General features: G+C 37.0%; 1 protein-coding gene across 2 annotated transcripts in view; it reads left to right on the top strand.

The window, feature by feature from the left end:
- Window positions 1-137: 137 nt before the first annotated feature.
- The window catches only part of SWT1 (SWT1 RNA endoribonuclease homolog), a 33,034-nt gene continuing 7,451 nt past the window's right edge, over window positions 138-25,720 (top strand). Inside the window, exons 1-16 of one of the 2 annotated variants that reach the window (XM_070940959.1) lie at window positions 138-379; window positions 1,443-1,515; window positions 3,955-4,010; window positions 4,805-5,558; window positions 6,313-6,372; window positions 7,417-7,546; window positions 7,669-7,767; window positions 9,561-9,749; window positions 11,462-11,555; window positions 14,238-14,380; window positions 15,619-15,761; window positions 17,964-18,102; window positions 20,659-20,804; window positions 22,091-22,299; window positions 22,892-22,945; window positions 23,721-23,852. In XM_070940959.1, the coding sequence (XP_070797060.1) occupies window positions 1,459-1,515; window positions 3,955-4,010; window positions 4,805-5,558; window positions 6,313-6,372; window positions 7,417-7,546; window positions 7,669-7,767; window positions 9,561-9,749; window positions 11,462-11,555; window positions 14,238-14,380; window positions 15,619-15,761; window positions 17,964-18,102; window positions 20,659-20,804; window positions 22,091-22,299; window positions 22,892-22,945; window positions 23,721-23,852 (2,405 nt within the window). In that variant the 5' untranslated portion in view covers window positions 138-379; window positions 1,443-1,458. The remainder of the gene's footprint in view (window positions 380-1,442; window positions 1,516-3,954; window positions 4,011-4,804; window positions 5,559-6,312; window positions 6,373-7,416; window positions 7,547-7,668; window positions 7,768-9,560; window positions 9,750-11,461; window positions 11,556-14,237; window positions 14,381-15,618; window positions 15,762-17,963; window positions 18,103-20,658; window positions 20,805-22,090; window positions 22,300-22,891; window positions 22,946-23,720; window positions 23,853-25,720) is intronic. The other variant, XM_070940960.1, reaches the window with a different exon arrangement.

Here is a 25,720-nt window from a genome sequence, read left to right on the forward strand (position 1 = left end):
GGGTGGTGTTTTTATGCTCTAATAGGAGACCGCAAATTGACCGGTTACAGTAGAGGAATAGAACGTAAAAGAGGAGCCGATTGGCTGCTGGAGAGGCCTCTTTTCTTTTCTTTTTTTTTTCTCTTCTTATTGCAAGAGGGCGGAGAATCTGTGGGTGCCTGAGACGTCAGAGGAAAACAAGCCTCGACGAATGTCCAATACTTTTTGGCCCTGAGGTGTCTTTTAAGTTACCGAGAAAGAGTCGTACAAACGTGAGGGGGCGAGAAAGGAAACCTTTTAAGGAATTCAAAACGATCCCTCTGAAAGGTCGTGGATCTACTGGGAATCTTGATTCGGGTGTGCGTGTGTAAGTCGCCTCCACTTCCTCAAAAGCTACAAGGTAAGGTTAGTTTCAGTTAGGTTTGACGTGGGGTTGTTTGAATCCAGCTTTACGGTTTCTTTAACGAACTCCGGGTCAAAGCGAGACTGGCTGAACAATGGAATGGTGCTCATTTACTTATACAGCCTGCGTGTGGTTAAGTTGACAAGCAGACGAGAGGAGAAAAGTATTTTAAAATGGATACAGTGGAACCTAGAAACTGAAAACCAGCCCTCCCTGGGTACCACCCTGTGCTGTGGTAATCGGTTTGATACTAGTTGCGGTGATCTTTTATTGACACCACTTTCCAGTACTTCTTTATTCATTTTAACAAAGACAGGATGTTCGCTCTTTTATTTTTAATTTATTTTTTATTTTAATAGCTATTTTTTAAAGAGCAAACGTCCACAGTCATGGTAAGAAAGCATTAATGTCCACTATTTCCCCCTCCTAGTATAACTTTAACATCACACATAGAAACATAAACAGTAGAAACGTTACAGGTCACGATTAAAGCAGTTTTAAAAAAAAAGAAAAGATTTTCATGTTGGTTTCCTTTTAAATTGCAACGTGGTAATGTTTTCATTATTAGCCTTTTAATAAAGGTGGTATTAGCATTTCAGCATGGCACCACCCATGCCTCCTTTTGAAATTCAGTAAACCAGGGTTTAACACATGAGCATACAAAAGATTATATATTTTCTCTCCTTCACTATTTCCTTTCCTTATAATCTGTCATTGATTCATTTGTATTACATTAAATTTCAAATTAAACCTAAGATAAAAGTCAGAGATATTCCACTACAGCATTCACTGCTTAAATTAGGAATATCCAACCTATCTGGAGCTTTTGTACTTTACATAACTCCTTGGAAAAATATCTAAATATACTTGGTCCCAAAGGTGCTTTTTCAAGAGACCACTGGACTTCTTGGATGAAAAGCAAAACATCTTCAAAGAAAAACCAGAAAGTCCAGTTGCCTCTTGAAAAAGCACTCTTTGGGACCACCATGACCTGGATGACTGAGAATCTCCATAGACATTTAAACATATTTGTAATTAAGACTATAATACTTTTTTTCAGATTTTCAGACCTAAGCATGTCAAAAAAACACAAAAAGAAATCCAGTCAAAAGGATGACACCTTGGATAAAAAGGTAAGAAAATATAGCTATTACCTTTATATTAGCTGAGGAACTGTCTCAACCCCAGTGCGATTGGCGTGCTGTGGATCCTGTCAACCAAGGAATTTGGTTCCAGGAGAAGAGCCTTTTCTGCAATGGAAGCTGCCATCAGAAACTTCATTCCCCTCAAAGTGAGATCTCACTCTCTTGACCCTTTGTAAAGGTCTTAAACCTGGTTCTGTCAGTTGGCCTGGGGCCCAGAGAGGGGTGTGTTAGCCTGGAGGTGATTACTGGATTAATAGAAGATCTGACCTCCACTTTATTGTATATATCCTGCTGCCTTACTATTTCTTGTTAATGTATTTATTGTTTGCTGTTTCAGTCTTTGATACTATGATTTTATTGGATTGTAAACCATCCAGATTTGTGTGACAGTGAGATGGGCAGCAAATAAGTTTAATAAATAATAACAACAAGGATTAGAATTTTCATTGCAAAAAAAGAATGAAAATGCTAGGATGGTACCATGAATGGTACATGATAAATTATTAATGATATGGTATATGATAAATGATGAATGATAATATTCAGTCTTAATACCATGTTTGCAGTATTAAAAATACGGATAATCTGCTTTTGTTCTATGTATCTTGGATGTAACTGAAGTTGATAAGCATTTTATTACATAACAGAATTAAACATAACCCACCTGAAGTGTTATGCTTTGTGCTTTTTCCCCACATCAGTTAATGCTTTAAAGCTGAACAGAGAAGCTTTATGTAAGAGTAGCCAGTTTATATACATAAAACAGTTTATATACATAAAACACTGCAGGCCAGAAAGCTGCAGAAGACATGATGTAGTATAGTGTTTAGGTAACAGTTGTAGAGGAATAAAGGACTTTTCCTAGAACATTTTTATTTTTAAATATTTATTTTAGTTCCAAACCAGGCTTTTCAGATGCAGAACAGAATTTAGATTGCATCTTATTTTTTGAGTATGCTTGAATAAAAATACAAGAAAAGTACCATTAGGTTCTCAGATTCTGCCAAGGAGAGGGAATTTATAAAGCCAAATAGGTAAAAAAAAAAAAAAATTGAAGCATAAGCATCTAATTTTTCTATTTCCCATAGTGGATTCATGATGTAAATAGGTATATAGGATAGAGCAAATGTGGAAAGTCAGGAGAATTGAAAATTATTTTTGAGTGCTGGTGAGCTTTTGTTCATAACAAATGCAAAATTTACAAAGCAGCAGTTTGTAGTGGCAATGGAGAAGCCATTGTAATTTCAAGGAGTTTACTGACTCATTTTGATTTCTCCTTCATATTAAGAAAAGTCTAGAATTTTGTAGTTTGTTCTGAGCAAGCATGCTTTGTTTTGTTACTCTTGTTGCTGAATAAAGGAGAAAGTGGGGGAGCTTCACATACGGTAGCTTCAAAGATTTTCTCACTATGAAAGATTCTTGCTTTCCATCCCAGAGTCACATGCCATCCAGTCAAGGTCAGGTTTTGCAGTCCCTTGACCAAGTTTTGATAAAAAATCTTGGGATTTTTGTTGTTTATTGGGAGCTTCTGCACAGAACTTTGCATTGGGTACTGTGGAAATTTGCCACCCCTTAGTTATCTCTGCAGTCATTATTAAGAAGCTCCTGTCAGCTTGTAATAGATCGGAGAGTGATCTTACTTGGTACGTATGATTTTTATGTTATACTTTTAAATCTGTTTGCTTGAGTTAATAATAAAGCTTAAAATCCCTTTATTCACTGGTATGCTTACTGTCTCTGGATCTCCAAAAAAACAAAAACAAAATCCAAATACCTGGAATCTGATCACTGCCCTGACACTTGACAAAACAAAGAAGACAGAAGTTCTAACTGTTTGAAGCAGTATGTTTATGCATACTATATGAGGACCATGAAACATTTGATCTAATACTCTAGATAGACAAAGAGTATCAAACTTAAGTTTTTAATGTTAAATTGTAACAGTGAGTCATACTAGTTAAGCTTTTGCAGAAACTCAAGGACAGCAAGATTTGAAGACTTGCTCAGTGTTTAGGCTACAAAATAATACTTATTTCTACCATACATTTTACGTCTGCAGGAATTTACATCACAAATGCAGATTGTGCAAAGAAAAAGTTACCAAAACATATCTAGAATAATATAAATAACAATGATCAAGAAGTAGTTATTGCTGAATCTTAATGGAAATTTTATGAAGTGGTTTGTGCAGGCCCATGGAGATTAATGGAGATTATTGTTAATATGGTACAGTAAGAACAAAGTGAAAGAGAAGATTATAGAAGCAATAATAACCTAATTTAGAGATTGTATCCTGTACCTGACTTTGAGGAAAGAATGATGCATACAATATAGTGAAATTCCATGCAATTTTGCTCTTCTTATTGTGAAAAATTATTTATTTAATATAAGAAAACACACACGCTTATAAATAAATATTTCTTTCAGAAACCAGAATCAGCAGAAATTGGGAACAGACATGCAAAAGAACAGCTGGACCAAAGGTAATATTTTTCTTTGATAGGAAAAATGAAACTTGATATTTTGGAGGTTGAAAAATCTAAATGGGCTATAGTACAAAGAACATCACTGTTTGAAATCTGTTGATTAATTTGGAATCTTTGATTGGATCATATTAATTGCCTGACTTTTAATCAATTAAACTTTGGAGAAAATGATAATCCACAATGCACCAATTTTATAGTTTTTTTAACTTACTTTGCCTAACTGAACTTTACTTGTACTATTGTTCTATTATTGGGGAAAATTGCCTACTGTTTTTAGTTTTATTTGTAACTCATTATATTTGCGATGTGTTGTTACGTTGCCATAAGCAAAGAAAATAACCTATGGAATGCTCTTTCTAGATGCCATGGCTAATAGAAATGACATCCGTTGCATATGTTCAGCTATATGATAATACTTACGTCATTTGTAACTTACAAATGAGAATTCTTATTCCTAATGTAGCAACATTATATTCTTTGGATGTTTTCAATTTTAGTTCTTACAAGATCAAACTCTCATATGGGATAATAGTTTAAAATAACTGGAGGATGCTTCTAATTTAAAATTAATTTTTAGAATTAGATGAAGTATTTCATTTTGAGGGGACTAATAATTTTATAACATGCTACCTGTCACATTTTCTGTTTGTATCAATAATCTATTGATAAGTTCAGATTTTCTCTTAACATTTCTTGTTAAATAAAAGATTGGATTATACTTTTAAAAATCCACAGTTTACCTTCTACAGTCTTAACTTTCTTTAAAGTAATTTTTAATGATGTTTTCACAGAGAGAGTGGTGCTGGATATGTGAAAGCAAAAATGAGTTTGGATCTCAAAAATTCTAGTACAGGACTCGGAGGAAGGATATCAAAAGACTCACAACCCATTAATAGTGCTTTAATACCTCTTGAAGAGCGTGAAAAGATCACCATGCAATTTAAAGCCACAGCTAATCTTGGTGAGAAAAGAAGCATTACGGAGCCTAAAGTTGTCTTCTCTCGTAAAGAACAGTCTGGCATGAGTGGCAGTGATCCTGATGACAAAAAAAGGAAGAAGTTGTCACATGATTTGGGGATCATAAACATCAAAGAGAAGGATAAAAAAAAAGATAAGATGGAGAGCACCAAGTTGAAAAAAGTAATTATAAAACATATAATGGAGGAATTCAAGGAAACCACAAAACCTGCAGAATGTTCTTTGCTTCGTAAGAAAAAAACACTAAAATTGAGTGAATTCACCCAGAAAATGAACTGTACCAAAACCCAGAATATTCCAAGTTTACCGTTTACTTTTACAGATTCTAAAGTGCATATGCAGGCATGCAAAAAAGATAATATTGAAAAAAAGAAGCAGCTTTCTTTAGAACTTTCCAGCAAAAATGGTAAAGAAGTCAAATGCACACTCTCATATCACCTGGCAAAGCTGCCCAAATGTTGGAAGTATAAAAATGAAGAACCAACACCTACTGATTCAGAGAAGAATATTTGTACTTCAAGGATTCAAGGAAATAAATTTGAACCTGTCACATTTCATTCAAGTTGGGTAAAGTAAAAAAAAAAATTATCATGAGATATGAAGCAGTACTTTTGCTTTAGTTGAGATCTCTTATGAGTTTTTAAATAATTTCTATGGGCTGATAATGTAAGAATATAGGGAACAGCTCCTTAAATAGTCAAGGAGTTTTTGCTTAGACAGTGTATCAATAAAAGTGGTTCATTCTTTCACTTCATAAACCAGTGAGGAGGATCAGGGCCGGATTTTCCTATAGGCTAACTAGGCTTCAGCCTAGGGCCTCAAGATCAAGAGGGACCTACATTCAAATTGTTAGCAAAATTAAAATTACACTTTCACTATAGGTGAAAGGGCCTCATAAGTGGAATAGCCTAGGGCCTCTTTTCATCTAAATCCGGCCCTGAGGAGGATTCTAACTTCCAAACACTACTGAAATTTAGGTTGACCAAATATAACAAAGATTCAATGAGCAGAGGATGTATACTATAGTAAATATTGGAAAGCAGATTAAGTTAGCCTAGGGTTGCTTAAAAGTGATGAATAAAGACAAATTTTAAAGGAGAAATGCAAGCAGACTAGTGTGGGTTAAATATGAGAAGAAATTAATAATACTTCAATAATTTAAAATATGAAATGAAAAACCAAAAACATTTTCTAAAAGTGTAATAAAGTTTTCCTAGTTCCTCTGGCATCATTTTTCTTCCTTTCAAAATTGTTTCAAATTCCAAGTAAAATTATAACTGTTAAATTAACAGCTAAGTATATATATATATCTTTGTTACAGAGTTCCAAATCCTCATGTTCTTCCCTTGAAAACATCGAAAATACAGATGTGGACCAAGAGGTTAGAGATTGTTTAACAGCATTCCCTAAATGCAGTTTTAGTTCATACTAGCCAAAGTTTACATTGTTGTTGTTGTTGTTTTGCTCATATTGATTTTGTTTGCTCTTATCCATTCTAATGTATACTAATAACGCATACTTAGAGAACCTTTGGATGCTTGCAGCTACTTTACAATCACAATTAAAGCTTTAAAATGAAAACAGTATATAAAAATATAAAGCAAGTAAACAGCAAAAGCAGCGATAGCAGAAACAAATTAAAATTTCTACTGCAGAAGAAATGCATGAAAATTCTATACCTCTTATGAGATCATTGCAGATGTTCACAGACATATATGTACCTCGGAATGGGGTGGGAGGGTGGAATGGATAACTGGGAGGAATCCAAAAGTTCTGTAGCCTAATGGGGACTGAACATATTCATTGGTCAAGGTACAGTATCTAAAAGTAATGAAGAATGAACATACTTCTTCATACTTCTATCTGAAGCTAGATAGAAAATGGATGAAAAGTCCCAACATAACATTTTGAACTTGATAGTGAAACCTGTATAAGTTCTTGCCACCATGTTTATTTAAGCAATATAAATACTACAGAGTTAAGAGAAGTTGTACTAGTTTGATTCCAGTCAAACAGAATCAGGATTTGAATTGGCTAATTCCCTTCTTAAATGTGTGCAAATTAGAATTCTTGGAGAGGGAAATGAAAATTAGGGATAAGAAAGTATCTTAACTCAATGTATCAAGATATATAGACAGGTTTCGTGCAGATTTGTTAGACCTTTTGAAAAATCTTTTCAATGAGAACAATTTTTACTCATTGCCATTAGTATTATACATTTATTTTCCCTTCTGTATCATATTTATCTACCACCTAGGTGGAAAGTGTAAGACAAGGAGTAGTATTTTCCCTCTCTCCTACCCACCCACACACTTGGAGCAATGGATAGACAGTAATAAAGAGAAGGAAAAGCAGCAAGAACTGGGAGTGCTTCCTTATCTCCTGTTTAAGATATCAACTCATGATTTTACAATTATTTTTATAGATGCAGATTGTAGAAGACTTACATGCAGCTCGTATTGAGAAGAAGATGGATCTGCCTGTTGTGCAGGCTTGTGGAGAGTTAACTTGCATGGAAATAGATCTTGCAGATGATGAATCACATATATCCTCTAGTAAGCTTATCTGTGTCAGGTGTTTTCTGCTGTCTCTCCATTGACAGGGCAATGGGAAGAAGGAAATAAATGAAAGATAGAGCCACTTATTGAATTACATTTTTCTTCTTCTTTTCCAATAGATATTTTCTCTGGGTTGAATACTTTGATTGTGATTGATACTAATATAATGATCAGCCATTTGACATTCATCCAATCTTTGAAGAATGCAAATATCCCAGGTATGTGTGGATTTATCTCGGTAACAAGCCTTGATCAAGTACATCTTACCTGAAAGATGTTGCTTCTCTATTACCTGCCACATCTTTTTTCAGAGCTAAACTTCAGCCCCAAATCTTATAGCAGATAGTTTCATTTCATGAACAGACTTCTTTCTTTTAAATTACCTTTAATAAAGCAATAGAACATGATACGATGTAAGCAGGTGTAAATTTTATTATTTTGCTTATTAAACACTCATGGTACAAAATGTACTGAAGTAGCAGATAGCGCACAAAGTTAAAAGATGGCAGATTAGTTTGATTTCAAACAAAAAGAGCTAGCATTTTTATTGGCTTACTTACTTTCATAACAGTGTGCTTACTACGTGTCTCATATGCTTGGAGAATATCTGTTGTGTATTATGATTCAACAAATGATTGTGCAGTCATTTAAAACAAGATTCATAAAGCTTGTTAGGATCAGCCCTCTTCAAAACATTGAAAACAGGCATGTCATTTGGAAGGCTTGTGTAGCTGCTTATCAGAACTTTCTCTGGTAATTTGTAGGTCCATGCACAGACATTTCCACCTGTTGTGTGCCAGCAAAGTAAATCATGAAATATTTAACTTGCACAAATAATATTGCAAAGCTCATTCTGTAAACGCTCTGTGATCTTGTAGTCAAGAAGTATTTTACTTTAACTTTCATTCTCTGATAATCATTATCGGTGTCATCTTAGCAATGGGAATTATATGCCAATACACGTAGTCCTCGACTTACAACCACAATTGAGCCCAAAATTTCTATTAAGTGAGACATTTGTTAAGTTAGTTTTGCCTCATCTTTCGACCTTTCCTGCCGCAGTTGTTAAGTGAATCACTGCAATTGATAATTTACTAACCCAGTTGTTAAGTGAATCTGGCCACCCCATTGACTTTGCTTGTCAGAAAGTCTCAAAAAGTGATCACATACTAACCCTGGGACACTGCAATGGTGATAAATATGAACCAGTTGCCAAACATCTGAATTTTGATAACATGATCATGGGGATACTGCAAAGGTCGTAACTCTGAAAAATGGTCATAAGTCACTTTTTTCAGTGCTGTTGTAACTTTGAACGGTCACTGAATGAACTGTAAGAAAGATACTGAGTTGTGGAAAACTTGTAGTTTGTGATCATAACACTATCCATTCTAGGTTGAAAATAATCAGTGTAAGTGCGTTTATTTAACATGTTAAGAAAATTACTTTTTCTTTTTTGGTAAAATTAAAGAGAAATAACAGGTTACTGAACTAGTTAAAAATCTAATTTAGCAAAATATTATAGTGGTCTGAGTTTTGAACAGAATAAAGGAAATTTAGCAGTAGACAAAATTGAGAATGAATTTTTCTAAATTATATATTCATATTAATGATGCTAATTTTTTCATCTATTTGGCTTTGTATCTGAGAAAGATTGTTTTAAGTATAATGATTATCTGTTAGTTTGTTTTCATTTTGTTCCCAGACTTTCAAGGAAACAAAAAGCATCTGGCAACTGTCAAAAAACAACAACCCCAAACACACACAAAGAAAATAGTTTGGAGCTAAACAGTCCCCGTCCCCCCACCTTCTCTGGAAATTATAATTATGGGAATCAACAGATAAGACAGGGATTTGGAAATTAGAGAATAAAGATAGAAAACAAGAGAATTAAGGGGATATTTTGCATAGGAATATTGAGATGCAACCACATGGATTTCACAAATGCATTTTTTTTCTTTTAAGAACTTTGATAATTTTTGACAAAAAATGCTATTTTTCTCCTAATTAGGCATAGGCAGATTTTTGCTGTTAATTCCCTGGGTAGTTCTGCAAGAACTGGACAACTTAAAGCGAGGGAAGATATTGGCAAATGTTAGGCAAAAAGCAATCCCTGCAGTTCACTTCATCTATACGTGCCTGAAAAATCAAGATCCGAAGTTGTGGGGTCAATCAATGCAGCTTGCTTCTCAAAAAACACGTAAGTCATTGTAGAAATAGTCACAATTTTATTCTTAATCTTAGATCTCTAAAACCTTCAGTAAGTGCACCTATTTGATAATAAACCTTATTCCAATAGAAATTATTCTATCAGAAATGAAAATATTGAGGATGAATTTTTTTATGCCTATTTTTCTTGTCTAAAATAATGCCAAATATTGGCTGCTTGCTATGAAGTCAGTGATGCAATTCCCAAGACCATCCCTTGGCCACCTGCCTTCCTAGTTGCAATGTATGGATGTATCTACAAAATGATTAATTCTCCCCATCAACCAGCAAGGAAAGACTCAAAGTAAAGGATTAGTTTTCTAGACCTACTATAATTTCCTCCTAAGAATGTTTGTGGGTCCCAAAGACTTAAGAAACAGTGAAACACAAGTAGCAAGTGTCTTGGAGTTTACTGCTCATTATAAAGTTCTCCCGGCCAAATTCTAAATAATATAAATCACAGGTATAAATTGGTTCAGGGGAAGCAATTTATTTTTATTAGTTTATCATTGTCGTCAGCAACAGCAGCAGCATTTTATGATTTCTCCACCTTATGGTGGCTGAAAGAAGAGAATTAAATTTTAAAAAGAGATAATTTAAAAGATAGGTAAAATACATAAGACAGTAAGAATATTATTATTCAAAATAATAAAAAACTATGTGAAATAGATGTATCTTAATGCTTTTTTTAAAGAGACATAGAAACTGGATCAGTTCTACAGTAAATACGTGCTGTCACATCAAGAGAAGGCTGAAAGTAGTACAACTTTCAACATATGTAATATCAGTCTTTCCAATAGCTTGGCCCTAAATTGCTTAGTGCTTTAAACCAATACCTTAAATTAAGCATGGTAAGAAGCAGCACCATCTTTCTGTATAGACATAACAGGATCCTGGTACCATGCAATGGGGTTGTTGCTACATTTTTGCACCATTTGAAGTTTTTGGATGCTTTACAGCATGGGTGTCAAACTCACGACGTCACGTCGTCATGTGACATTGTGACTTTTCCCCCCTTCGCTAAACCGGGGGTAGGCATGGCCAGTGTGTGACGCATTTAGCCCATGGGCCATGAGTTTGACACCCCTGCTTTAAGGCAATGTGTCTTTGAAATAATCAACATATGACCAGGAGGTTTATCCCCTGAGATTTGGAAGGCCGCTATCTTCTTAGCTTTCCAGAAGGCCTTGAAGATCTGACTTTTCTCCAGACATTGAACCAGGATGAGAGTTGAGTGAATGTGCATTTGGGATAGGAGTGTTACGCTGCCTGGGTTTTGTGTAATGGTTTTAATTTTGTCTGTTATTATTGTGAATCATTGTTTATTAATCAAAATGAGCTGCTGTCTATTTCAAATACAATATAACAATCATAATTACCAGCTATAATTGGTGGAATTAATTGAGAAGGTAACCTCTATTCTGATCAAGTTTGTGTTCTCTTTTGAGTAACGTTTCCTTCAGAGTATTGGCGCTTCACTCTTGCACTGCATTGTGTAACGTTACATTACGTTACATTATTCCCAAGAGAGCTGAAGCAAACTTTTAATAAATACTGAACATCAGAAGCACAGAGGATAATTGTAAATGGAGAATGCCACAAATATAAAATATTTTTCTTGCCTCTTGATGTGCTATTGCTGTTTGTTCATCAGCCAATCCTTTTAGAACGTGATACTGTAATCTCTTGTTTCTGAATTTTCAGAAAGTTTCAGTACTGAGAACAATGATGATCGTGTGTTACAATGCTGTCTTCAGTATCAGAATCTCTATCCTCAAGCTGAAGTAATCTTGCTGACGTACGTTTTTGGTGTGGCTTTCCAATGAAGGATCTAAATTTCATTGACAGGGCAATAAGTGCACAAACATTTTAAATACATTTTTTCAAAAAAAGTAATGCAGTTACTGATTTTTCTCAGCAGTATCCCTTTTTAAAAACACCTTGGGAACTACAGGTAGCCCTCAACTCACAGCCAGTCATTTAGCAACCATTCAAAGTTATGGCACTGAAAAAAAAGTGACCTATGATTGGTCCTCGCAGTTATTATAACCATGGTAGCATCTCCATGAACTCATAGTCAAAATTTGGGTGTTTGGAGATCAGCATGTATTTATGATATTTACAGTATCCCAGAGTCATGTGATTGCCAGTTGTGGCCTTCCCCACTGGCTTCTGACAAGCAAAGTCAACCATGTGAGTCATTTAACTGTAGTTTTTTGCTTAACAATTTCTTTAGGAATGAACATTCTGGCTGTAATTATGGCGGTAAGTCAAGGACTACCTGTATGTAGATCAGTGTCATAGTGGCAAGTTGTCATATACACTCTTTAATTGGAGATGACTATTTCTCAGACAAAGAAGTTAGCAGATTGTTGTTAGAAATAATACTTTCTTTTAGAACTTTTGTCTTTCATTTCATTCATTCTTCAACATAGTGACTAAAATAGTAGACCAGAGAAATATTGTGGACATAATATACTTAGACTTCAGTAAGGCATTTGACAAAGTAGACCACAACCTACTTCTTCATAAGCTAGAAAAAAGTGGGATAGATAGCTTCACCACCAGATGGATTCACAACTGGCTGACAAACCATACTCAACAAGTAGTCCTTAATGGGTCTAAGTCTACATGGAGAGAAGTAAGCAGTGGGGTGCCACAAAGTTCCGTCTTAGGCCCAGTACTCTTCAATATCTTCATAAATGACTTAGATGAGGGAATAGAAAGGGAACTCACCAAATCTGCAGATGATACTAAGCTGGCAGAAATAGCTAACACCCTAGAACCATGATGGCGAACCTATGGCACGCGTGCCACAGGTGGTACACAGAACCATATCTGTGGGCACGTGAGTGTTGCCCTAGCTCAGCTCCAGCGCGCATGCGCGTGCCGGCCAGCTGATTTTCGGGCCTTTTATGCTCACCGGAAGCCGGGAAACAGGCTGTTTCCGGCTTCCGGAGGGCCTCTGGGGGGGGTGGAGAAGGCCGTTTTCGCCCTCCCCAAACTCCTAGAAAGGCTTTGGAGCCTGGGGAAGGCAAAAAATGGGTCTACCAGGCCCATCGGGCCATCGTGTACCAAAAGCCGGGGGGGTGAAGTGGGGGTGTCGCGCACACATGCGGGTCGCATTGAATTATAGGTGTGGGCACACGTGTGTGCAACCCCCCCCGCGATCCCCCGCTTTTGGCACGTGACAGCAAAAAGGTTAGCCATCATTGCCCTAAAGATAGGCTCAAGGTCCAGATGGATGTTGACAGACTTGAACACTGGGCCCTATCTAACAAAATGAAATTCAGTGTAGAGAAAATAAAGTCTTACATTTAGGCAAGAAAAACCAAAAGCACACATATAAACTGGGGGAAACCAGGCTTAATAGCAGTGACTGTGAGAGGGATCTTGGAGTCTTAATGGACAATCAGCTAATTATGAGCCAGCAGTGTGCAGCGGCAGCTAAAAAAGCCAGTGAAATCCTAAGTCGCATTAACAGAGGGATACAATCAAGATCAAGTGAGATACTAATATCACTATATAAAACCCTAGTAAGACCACACCTAGAGTACTGCATCCAGTTTTGGTCACCATAAAAAGTCACGATAAAAAAGATGTTGAGACTCTAGAAAAAGTGCAGAGGAGAGCAACCAGGGTGATTAGGGGACTGGAGACTAAAACATATGAAGAATGATTACAAGAACTGGGCATGGCTAGTCTAGTGAAGAGAAGCACCAGGGAAGACATGATAGCAGTGTTCCAATATTTGAGGGGCTGCCACAGAGAGGAGGGGGTCAAGTTATTTTCCAAAGGACCTGGAGGCCAGACAAGGAATAATGGATGGAAACTGACCAAGGAGAGATTCAACCTAGAAATGAGGAGGAATTTTCTGACAGTGAGAACAATCAACCAATGGAACAGCTTGCCTTCGGAAGTTGTGGGAGCTTCATCACTTGAGACTTTCAAGAAAAGATTGGATTGCCATTTGTCAGAAATGGTGTAAGGTCTCCTGCTTGAGTGGGCAGTTGGACTAGATGACCTTTACGGACCCTTCCAACTCTGTTAATCTAATCTATTTCACTGAAGAGCAAGTACTACATTGCTGTTTCAAACAATCCAAACATATAGATACGTATACGCTTATGTAGGAATTTGGGGGATTCTAAGTAAAGGGGGAGGAGTTTTTTCCAATTAGAGCCTCCAGAATCCTAACTCTTTGAAAACAGAATTTTGCAAGTTCAACTTCTACAATTGCTTGTGGAAAGTTTATTTTAAAATGGCTTCATACAGGTATTGAGAGATTCACCAGCTCATGTAACACAGAGATAAGATATTTTAAGTCATAGTTTATTGAATATATGTATTTAATGTTCACCCATCATCTAAGCCAAAATCATATTCATTATATCATAGCTCAGCGTTATGGATACATTGAACTGTCTTCCTTTTCCCAGGAAAGCAAAACTAGGTATGTTTATTTGTATTTCTTTAATAGGGATGATAAAAATTTGTGCAACAAAGCCCTAGTGAGTGAAATAAAGGCATATGGTAAAACAGATTTTGTTGCTGCATTCCAGGAAATGACTCCAAAGGGCACAATTATTAGTGAAGATACTTCCAATAACAAGTGGGAAAAAGGTTGGTTTTTCTTTATATATTTGCATAACACTACTGCCTTACAAGACAATTAAGTGCCTCTGAATTCTGTGTCAGCTTGCAAAGCTTTCAAGTTGCCATGAGAAGGAGGGAGGGAGAACTGATAGAGCTGATTGATTTCACTAACTGAAGCTACATTCCATACATGCTTTCTTACCGCAATCAGTAGGAGGGTGTTAGATTTCACAGCCAGCCAAAGTGGTTAATTGGAGAATGTGATTTATGACATGGCCAGGGAGGAGGGGAGAGACAGGGTCATAGGGGAACGTAAATCTACGTGGGATTAGTTCTAACTGCATCCAAATATTGCCGAAATGGTGCTCCTAATACTGCAAATGTACGATTTTGCAATCTAAAACTGAAAAATAGCTTTTTTTAAAAAAAGAGTAACTATTTCCAAATCATCATCACGGATGAAATGCCAACATTACCCTAAAGTATATGCCACATTAAAATCTACCTCCAGCTGGATGAAAATTCTTGACTTAATTGACTTAAAGTTTTTGTGCCTCTAAATCAGGTCCCTAACCCCCCGGGCTGTGGCCCATTCAGAATCAAGCTTCAGAAATGGCAGATGCATGGTGGAACCATCCCTTTAACCCCCCCACCTCCGCTGCCAGTCCGCAAAGCTGGAAATGTTGGAGGCCGCTGTTTTAAATGACTGTTAGGCACTAAAGAAATGGTAGTTGTTATGTATAGGGAAGAAACAATTTGAAAGTTTATCAGACTAGTTGCAATGAATTGGCTGGAGAAATAATATTTTGGTGTCAGTTAAGTTGAGGAACTTAACTGAAGAGTTTTGATATGCAAATAGGGAGAGTATCAGAGATCATTTGAATATAGTAGTTTTCTATGATAATGATCTATCATTATTGTTGTATGTACACCGAGAGCTTATGCACCGGAGACAAATTCCTTGTGTGTCTAATCACACTTGGCCAATAAAGAATTCTAATTCTAATTTCAATTTGGAAGAGCTTGTACAGTGTGATTATCAGGGTATCATCCAAAAGGACTGGGAAGCATTTCAGTTTTCAAAGCAAAAAGTTGTGTTGGTATACAAAACAGTCTGAACAGCACCTGCCTGCACCTCCTTTCACCACATGAATCTTTTCTCAGGATCATGTGCAAAGGATGCTTATGGCCTCATTATGTTTATCCCTAATGCACTGGAACTGTAATTGAATTGAAACATTAAACTTGGTTTTGCTCACAAACAGATAAATACCCCAAGAAGACTGAAAAGAGTTCTACTAATCGTTTTTCAGAAATTATTTTTGATATGGAAAAAAGCTTGGGAGATGTGTTATCTTCTATTTTAGAAACAGAATTGAAGATTGCTTTTGGAGATCTATGGATTGAGGTGAATATTTTCCAATGTTCAAAAGAAATATAGATCTTCCAATTAAGGAAGTCATGTGTAATGCATCAGTGCTTCTTACATATTCTTAGGTACTTATGTACATTCTGACTACAATTTTAGTTATAGCCTATTATATATTATTAGGAATTCCTGTGGCATTTTGGGGCAGGTAGGGATCCTGCTTCTTCTATAAGCAGAAAAGGCAAGAATCATTTGATAGGGCTGTTTCTGCTAGCCACAAGACTGATAGGTTCCTTCCCTCCCCCCCACCTTTTTTTTTGTGATAACAACTTCACAACATTATTTTCACTTGATGGCATACAGCAAATTGTTTAATATTTTTAGATCGTATATTTTATATTTAAATGCTGTTTCCCTCTAGTATGAAATGCATCTTGTTGGCATGTTTACCATGTAAGGCTCTAGTACACTATCCTCAAGTCACTTTAAGAGCTCCTTCTGAAACTTCCTTTAGAATGCTTCCATTTTGCAGCAGAATTTTTGCACATATAAGCCATTGTTGCTATACAGCTTGGGGCTGTTAATTCAAAATCCATTTCTCAAGGTGGGTGCAGAATGAGAACAATTACCGTCCACAGCCTGATTCATTTATGCCAGCTCTGTCCACCAGAAGAAGAATCTTTAACCGCATTCTTGCTCTAGCTGTCATTGCTTGTTTTTCTCCAGTATACAATTCCCTAAATTAGGTGTGAATCTGGAGAGGAATAAGGAGCATGGTCAGGCTAATAGTTGCTTTCTGACCTGTTCCTTCTGTTTGCCCTGGTCATCCATCTTTGATACAACTTGGATGCATGCACATAATTTTCAGATTTGCATACATTAAAGAGCACCCTATAAGATGTTATTAATTTTTTTGAACCTCACTTCCTGGGTGTAGGGTAGAGAGGGGGAAAATTTGGGGGCCAAAACAAGACAATACGTGAAACTCTGTCAAGTGGGGTAGTAAATGTGCTTGTTGTTTTGTTTGTTTGTTTATTGGACTTCTATACCGCCCTTCTCCCGAAGGACTCAGGGCGGTGTACAGCCATATTAAAACACATATAAATTTACATTATTTAAAAACAATTTAAAATCAAATATATAAAAAATTTGGCCCACAAATTAAAAACTAACATACACCCATTATAAAATTCATATTAGGCCAGCCCTAATATGCTTAGTAGTGATCATGGTTGTTGCAAAGAATTAGGAAAAACAGAAGACAAGAAATGATGCTAGAATGCCTTACTGGAAGTCTGGAGATTCACATGATTCTGGGACAGTACAACTGTCATAAATACATGTCAGTTGCCAAGTGCCCGACTTTTGATCACATGACCATGGAAATGCTGCGAAGGTCATACGCCATTAAAAAAGATGTGTTTAAAAATAATTAAAATGCTAAGGTCTAACAGCTGTGCAGAAGTAATACCTTTGAAACCTTCCTCAAAAATCTGTCTTCATGCTTAATGTATTTTGGATTTTAGATAATCTGAAACTTATCAAATTAGGGTGCCAAGAAAAACTGAATCCCATGGTTTACGTAAGCAAAATGAGCAAATCGCTTAACATCTATTTCAAATTTGCATTCTTAATGCTGGATTTGCTTGTTGTTTAATGCTCTTCAGATTTCCTGATTCTCCATGACTGGCAAAATTCTGCCAGCTTCTTTTAGCCATCTGTGACAACTGATTTAGGTCAGTATTTTTTGTAAATGACACCTTCATAGCTTAAATAAAATCTGAAGAGCTCAGGAAGATGAATTTTATCCTCAATTCCACATTTTTGCCTTTCGCATTACATGGTGTGATGGCATACAAATAGTCTTATCTTAACATACTCGGATCTTGTCTTTGATAATAATACATGTTTTGTAAAATCTTAACATTTTGTTGACCATTCATAGCTTCACAATAGTGATATAATGAGGGGTTACAAGCTATTGTAAAATACTCTAGGGATGAAATTAAGTCCCTCTGATACAATTTGTCTTTAAAGAAGAAAATAAAGTATCAGAAGAGACTCTATTAGGTGGTATTATTAACCCCATTCCAAAATCAGATTCTATCATTTATTTTATATGTCTGTCTGTTTGTCAGAATAGGGAGGAGTTGTATAATTACTAGTATCCTAGCTGGTATAGGTGGCATGTTTCTAGAAAAGATATTGAAATCTGACTAGTAAATTATTTTTCTTTCTTAGGTAGTATATCATAAACCCCCTTGGACATTAGCAAATGTGTTGGAATGTTACAAAAAACACTGGATGGCTGTTTTTGGACAATTTATATCAAGAAGCCTTTTTTCAACTATTGAATATCTCTATGCACATCTTTGTAAAGGTAGGAGTGTTTACATTAATTTGCAAAATTACTTAGATCAAAAGGGCACAGTCATCAGTACTACAAAATATAAAGCTTGTTTTATTTTATTTTTATTATTGATTATGGTTGGTTGCACAATCTGCCAGATGTCTAGTCTGGATTTCACATTTTTGTGCACCCATTAAATCCCTCTCAAGAACTTGGGATAGGTGGATGTTATAATTTAACAATATCAAAGATACTGCCTCAGGATGTAAGCTGTTCCAAGTAAAGTTGCTTTTTACACTTGATTGATGATGGTTTTGTTAATGCCAATGGTATTCAAGTGGTGCTCCATATGTTTTGGAATTGCATCCAAGGTGCCTGTCACCATTGGTACTGCCTTTTCTTCTTTTTGCCATGGTTGTTCTACTTCTATTTGCAGGTCTTTGTGTTTTATTATTTTTCCAGATATTTCTCTTCTCTTTTTTTTATCTCCAGGTGTTGCAATAACCACAATCCAGACTTTTTTGTCTGTTTTATTGACAGTTATTAAGTCTGGGGTGTTATGTGACATTATGCTTATCTATTTGAATACTAAAATTCCAGAGTATTTTAGCTTCTTCACTTTCTAATACTTTGTCTATTTTGTGGTCTAGCCCAGTATTACATGGCCAGGATATCAAATGGCTAGGCCAGGGGTGGGCAAATGTGGCTCTTTTACAACCTGTGGACTTCAACTCCCAGAATTCCTGAGACAGACAAGCTGGCTCAGGAATTCTGGGAGTTGAAGTCCACAGGTTATAAAAGAGCCACATCTGCCCACCCCTGGCCTAGCCATTTGATATCCTGGCCATGTAATACTTTGCCTTCATGTATCTTTTCTATTTTTCATTTGGTCTTTTTTAGGCCAGTTTGGACTCTTCCCTACTCAGTAAGCCTTCATGGTATATTAGCTTCGATAAATCTTCTGCCCTGTCCTTCAGATATTTTTTTCCAATGCCCTTTTTTCTTCTTCAACTACAGTATCTGGTGTACTTGCAACATTCCACACCCATCTATGTTTCTTGGTAAATAGAGTCTATCAACTTTGCTGCCTGAAAGAAGGGCATGATTTATCGTCATTATTTTTCTGCTCTTCCTCTCTAGAGCTCCTTCAGCTTGAGTCCAATCTATTATTCCAGTTGTATATCTAATTACTGGAATTACCCAGGTGTTAATTGCTTTGGTGGTATTTCCACCAGAGTGTTTGAACTTTAAAATTTTCTTCATTCGTCTGATATATTCACTACTAAAATGTTTTCTTGATTTCGGTGTACTTGATATTGTTAGCCTGAAGGATGCCCACCTATTTTTATTTATTTATTATTTATTTATTAAATTTAATTGCAGCCCATCTTTTCACAAGGTGATTCTGGGTCCCCAACCCCTGGGCCTTGGCCTATTTGGAACCAGGCTGCCTGAGCAGTGGACCTGTATGCATGGGCGCACAAGTCTCCTTGCAGAAGCAGCAGGCTGATGGACATGCACACACAGCTCAACTTGTGCAAGTTGAGCTGCATATGCATGTGCTGACCATCCGCTTGCGTGGCCTGGTTCCCCTCTCCTCCCCCAATCTGGGCCACCAAGCTACAAAGATTGGGGACCACTGACCTATAACATCAAAAGTGGCAAAACCATAACAACACCAATACAAAATTATGATTAAAAGAATACAAAATTATAACTAAAACATGACAAGGGAAGGAGCAAGATGCACAGGGAGGTGGGATTTACTCTTAGTCCATCAACCACCTCCAGCATGATAGTGCCCCCTTAAGGCCCCTGGCCAACTGGCAGAGCCAGGTCTTCAGACTCTTGCAGAAGGTCAGGAGGGTGAGAGCCAATCTCACCTCAAGAGATATTAAAAGGCCATGGCTACAGCACAAAAGGCTCTTCTCCTGGACCCTGCCAGCAGGAATTCCTTGATGGACAGGATCCACACTATACCTTCTCTACTTGTATGGGTGGAATGGGCATGTCCCATACAGGTGACACAATTCCTCAAGTAACCTGGATCCACATCATGCAAGACTTTATAAATAATAACCAACACCTTGAAGTGCACCCAGAAGCAGACTGGCAGCCAGTGCAGTAACATGGGCCATTCTAGGGGGCCCCAAGACTGCCCGCACCATCGCACTCTGCACCAGAATAGCCCCATGTATTCATTTTAACCTTGTGCTGACCAATTTTTGATCTTCCTTGCCCTTTTCTCTTCTGTTTCTGCTGTTATTACAATATTAGTATGTTATGATGGCATCCTTTGGCAATACTATGAGGCCGTGAAACTTTCTTCTTCTTCCTCTTCCTCTTCCTCTTCCTCTTCCTCTTCCTCTTCTTTCTCTTTCTCGTCCTCTACAGTTTTGTATAACTCAAGGCAGAATAATAGAAATTAATCCAGTTTCGAGCCTTATAAAAGTGCATCTCATATTTTAAAAAGTCAATTACACTTGAATAACCGTATGATTTTAGTATACATTTTCATAGGGATTTAATAATAAAGCAGCAAGGATTTTGGATCTCAACAACATTCTTTTTTACTTCCTTTCTCAGGTAAAATAATTGGATATTCAACCCTGAGGAATGTCCTCCGGGAGTCAAAAATGTTATTGGAAATGTTCAGTTCAAGATCCACCTATGATGGTTTTCTTTCACAGGCTTTAGCTCAAGTGAATAAATTACTCAAGACTGTTGAAGAGGTAAGTCAGGCTAAGTTTTAACAACCATAGTTCCTTTTGAGTGCATAAATCTGGTTACAAGATTGATGGCATTCACATTTATCATCATTCAGAGAAAAAAGTTAGTTGTGTCTGAATTGTTTCCTTTTAAATGGAAATTAGTATTGCATTTGCTGTGGATAAAACAAGAACCAAATTTCACTGCTGAATAAAAAGGATTGGCTTCTGTAGTAGCAGTGACGTACAAACTCTGAAGATATGGAAGGAACCTCCAGGCATAGAGGCTCCAGGCTCTGACTTCTTTGCTTCATGCCTTGTGGGTTCCCAATAGAAGACAGATTGGAATAACAGCATGAAGGGAGAGAGGGAAGAGACATAGATGCTTCTAATATACCATCTTTCCCTCTGCTTCCACTCCTAAGTCAGGTATCACTTATGGCAACACAACCCCACTACCACCATCTATCTTTTCTTCTTCCTTTCTTCAGTTAGATAGCCTACTGGCTTCTCTTGTATTCATTCTCTAGTGCCTTCTTTCTCTTCTTGCCTCTTTCTCTGTCCTGGTTGTGAAAAAATAAGGAAAAGGAGAAAAGCAGCCAAATTTAGAGTTGTTCTGATGGAAAGTATCTTGCGTCCACAAGTATATTCTAAATTTAAGAGTTGAGCAGAGGAAGAAAGGGGTATCTTGCATTGTCTGAGAGGACAGAGAGAAAAAATATTTTTATAGGTTTGGGTCTGCTACTGCAATGAGAAAAGTGGCTCCCTCTCAACCATAGTTGCTTCAGCCAGAAAACAATAGGCCCCTAAATTATCTTTCCTCCAAATCACTACCAAAGTATGTATGGTAAAGAGTTCCTTATTTCGAAATATTTGCAGGAGATATTTTTGAATATCTCCAGGAGAACTCTATTTATGGCCCTGGAAATAGAGCAGGTGGAAAAGCTTGCATACTGAGCAAGAACCTGGCTGGAAAATATTCAGTCTTAGAAAATCACTATTGTGAGTTTATAAAATTATTTTATCTTTAGGAATTGAAAAAATTGCTATTAGCATTTTTTCTCTGTTATGTTTTATTATTTTTAAATGTTAAATTGCATTATGAACTGCCCATGTATAATTTATGAAATTATATATAACTATTTCAAATCACCAGTGAAGAAAAACTGAGCTACATATTTTTTGTGAAGGCAGGAAGAAACAAAACTTCATGATGATTATTATGTGGCATTCCTCAAATATTTGTAATTGACAGCTGCACATTTACTATGTGCAGTACTCTTACTGCTTCTTTGTTGTGTTTTCCTAAGATGGAGTCAAGTACAGGAGAAAATTCTAAAGATGCCCTGAAATCTAATTTGGGAAATGATACATGTGAAAAAATGGAAGATGTGATTTTGTCAGAACACAGTCAGACAGGAGCTAAGTCTCCATTAACAGAGCCTCCAGCACAAGAAAATAGGCATATGGAAATTTGGTCCGTCCTTGAAAATGTATGGAACAGAATCAATGTGTTCAGGTACCATTTGCTAAAACAATGTTTACTAAAACAAATCAGTATCCTTTTAAATAAAGTCTAATATAAAACTTTCCTTACAGGATTTAAGAAGTTCGTGTATGTCATGTCTTCTTGCAAACATGTTCCACTGCTGAGCATGAACTGTGAATTCTTTGTGGGTGGGACCTGCCTAATATTTTCTTGTGTAATTTAGTAAAGTGCCAGGTACAGGAATGACACTGTATCAATAATATTTCTGCATATCGTGTTGCCACCAATAGACTGCATATTGATTCATGTAATATTAACTACTGTAGTTTTAAAAACCGTCTTGAAAGCAGCTGCTTCCTTCTGAGTAAGTCTCTACACCAAAGTATGACATAGGATTTAGTAGGTCCTGTGTCTGCAGATTCAGACCTACTAAACATAAAGGCTGTTCTTAAAAAAGGGCAAGAGGGTGGGGTGGGATATTGGAGAAGATGGTTGAAGGATATGTCGGAGAATGACAAAAATAAGCTTACAGAGAAAACACTTGCTAAATTACCCTTATTAGGGCCCTGTATACCAACCCCCTTATTCTTCTGAACTGACTAGGACTCATCTCATTACCCAGGCAGAGAAGGGAGCTGGTTTCTCATGCTGGAAAGCCTTTCTTAGAAAGGGGCTGGTGAGTTCTCAACTAAGGATTTGCTTATATGTTCACAGCTGAGTCTAAAACCACTGCTTCCAGGTTCATTTACTTCTTGGTTAGATATTTTGAGTTTTACTTTGAATTTTGGGCTTAGACTGGTGAAACTCTAAATTCTCTCTCTTTTTTTTCAATCCCCATCCCTGACTACACAGGGGACTGGGAAGAATAAACTTCAGCAGGTCCTTTACATATTGGAGAGTCCAGTATTTGCTTTCCATTACAGTCTACCTCACTGTGTTTGTGTTTCTGTCTTTTTGTGTTTCTGGTCCAACTCACTGCCTACAAGGGTCTCTGCCACAAAATTGCTATTTAATTATTGGAAAGAGTGGTTTGCTTTCTATAATTTTGCAAATGATTTCACACATAATGAACTCATCATTCCAAGAATGATTTTTTTTCCTTTTTAACCAGCCATTGGGGCTTTCCCCCATTTATATCTACTATAGCACAAGCATACCCTGGCAACATGCCATCATTAAAATATTTTCCTTCCCCTAGACACTTTGTTTTGACTGAAATCTTAAAGTGTGTGATATCATTTAGGCCTTAATACTTTGGAAGGAAGTCTCTTGATTGCTGTGGTTTAGACAGAGGTGATAGTGTTGGGTTAGGGATCATCAGTTATGAACAAATCTCATGTCTGTATACGTTAGTTTTTGGCAAATTTGGTGGGATTGGATTGCAGTGGGGGAAAATGAGTCCATGTTAATTTGTAATTATTTTTTTAACATTACTCTTTTGTTTTTTATAGTTTTGAAATTTTCCAAAAAGTAGACCTTAGTGCAATACCCCCAACTTCGGATATGTCTTCATTTCAAGAAGCTTTTATGGGTCTGCAGAAATTAATGAGCACAGTGAATGAAATTCTTGCTGGAATTCAGCAGTGAGTATCCATGAACTGAATAGTGTGTGTGGCTCTGATATAACCTAGTGTTTTCTCAGCCATTTGAAAAACATGAATAGCCATTAGAGAGCAGTAACTGATCACATAATGAATGTGAAGCAATGGTGAAGATTTTTAGGATTCTCTAGATTCTAGATAAAATAGCCAAGTGCCATAGGTTGTCCATTTTTGATACAGTGATACTAACATCACATAAGGCAAGATGTTACATGACAGGGCCATTAAACATAACCTTTGCATATCAACAAGTATATTGAATAGCATGTGATGTATCCTGTACTTGTTCTCTTGGCTCTACTTATTTTCTATACCTACTGCCATGCAAATATGCTACATAATTCTGGGATTCATATACAGGCTTCAGGAACGAGTTCTTGAAATGGGGAATCCTTGGAAACTTAGCTCATTGCTATTAAATATTACAGGAATGCATTCACTTCAGTTAGAATCACATAGTAACCCAAACAACAATTATCCCTATCAGAAAACTGATAAGACTTAGACAATGAGTGTTGTTTCTGTAAATCTTGCCAAGCTGCACATGTAGCAGGTGAGACAGGTCTCAATCTCTTCTAAAATGTTCATGGTATCTTTCTCAGCTATCTCAGTAGTTCAGGCTCAGATATTTAATACAGTGGCGCCCAGCCTTTAAGGCTTGGCTGTCCAGTTGGGGGGGTGGGGAGAGAACCAGGCCATGTGAGCGGCTGGCAGGTGCATGCATGTGCAGCTCAACTTGCACAAGGCCCACTGCTAGAGCAAGTTGAGTAGTAAGCACACTGGTCCGTCGCTCACGTGAATAGGCCACGGCCTGGTAGTGGGCCGTGGGTTGGGAACCCCTGATCTAATATATATGTGGCTTTGTCCTTCCATTGTCCTGATTTTGGGAGGAAGCATCTTGGAGTTGTCTACGGTACTACTTTCCACAATTGTTTACAATTCTTAGACACTTCCGAGCAGTTTCTATAATGCCAGTCTTTTTTCCTGGGGTTCATTTCCCAGTCCAGCCATTTTTGCAATCCAACATGCTTTGCTTTAGCATCCTGATCCACATCCCTCTCTTATTTATAACCATTTGCGGGGATAATTGCTCTGTCTTTTCCAGAAGGAGGTAGTTTGAATTAATCTTCACCACTTGCCTTCTATTACCCTGTCAAGTTAACTTGGCTTTTAGCTTCCTTATCTCACATGCACAACTTACATTCAAACAGCTTTCAATTCCTCAACATGTAGTCCTCAATGGAACTGCATCTACATGGAAGGAAGTATGCAGTGGAGTACCCCAAGGCTCTGTTTTAGGCCCAGTACTCGTCAACATCTTCATCAATGACTTGGACGAGGAGATAGATGGGGAACTCATCAAATTTGCAGATGACACCAAGCTGGCAGGAATAGCCAACACTCCAGAAGATAGGTTTAAGATACAAAAGGATCTTGACAGACTTGAACATTGGGTGCTATCTAACAAAATGAAATTCAATGGTGAAAAAAGTAAGGTTTTTAGGCATTTAGGCAAGAAAAACAAAATGCACAGGTACAGTATATGTGGTACCTTGCTCAATAGTAGTAACTGTGAGAGGGATCTTGGAATCCTAGTGGACAACCGTTTAAATATGAGCCAGCAGTGTGTAGTAGCTGCCAAAAAAGCCAGCATAGTTCTAGGCTGCATAAACAGAGGGATAGAATCAAGATCATGTGAAGTGTTAATACCAGTTTATAATGCTTTGGTAAAGCCACACTTGGAATACTGCATCCAGTTTTGGTCGCCATGATGTAAAAAAGATGTTGAGACTATTACTTAAGACCAATTTGCAGCATTTAAGGAATTAGCTCTTAAACAGCAATCCAGG

This window comes from Pituophis catenifer, unplaced genomic scaffold (genome assembly GCF_029215685.1).
Source record: "Pituophis catenifer annectens isolate HBS135680 unplaced genomic scaffold, rPitCat1.0.hap2 SCAF_3, whole genome shotgun sequence".
Taxonomy (NCBI): Eukaryota; Metazoa; Chordata; class Lepidosauria; order Squamata; family Colubridae; genus Pituophis; species Pituophis catenifer.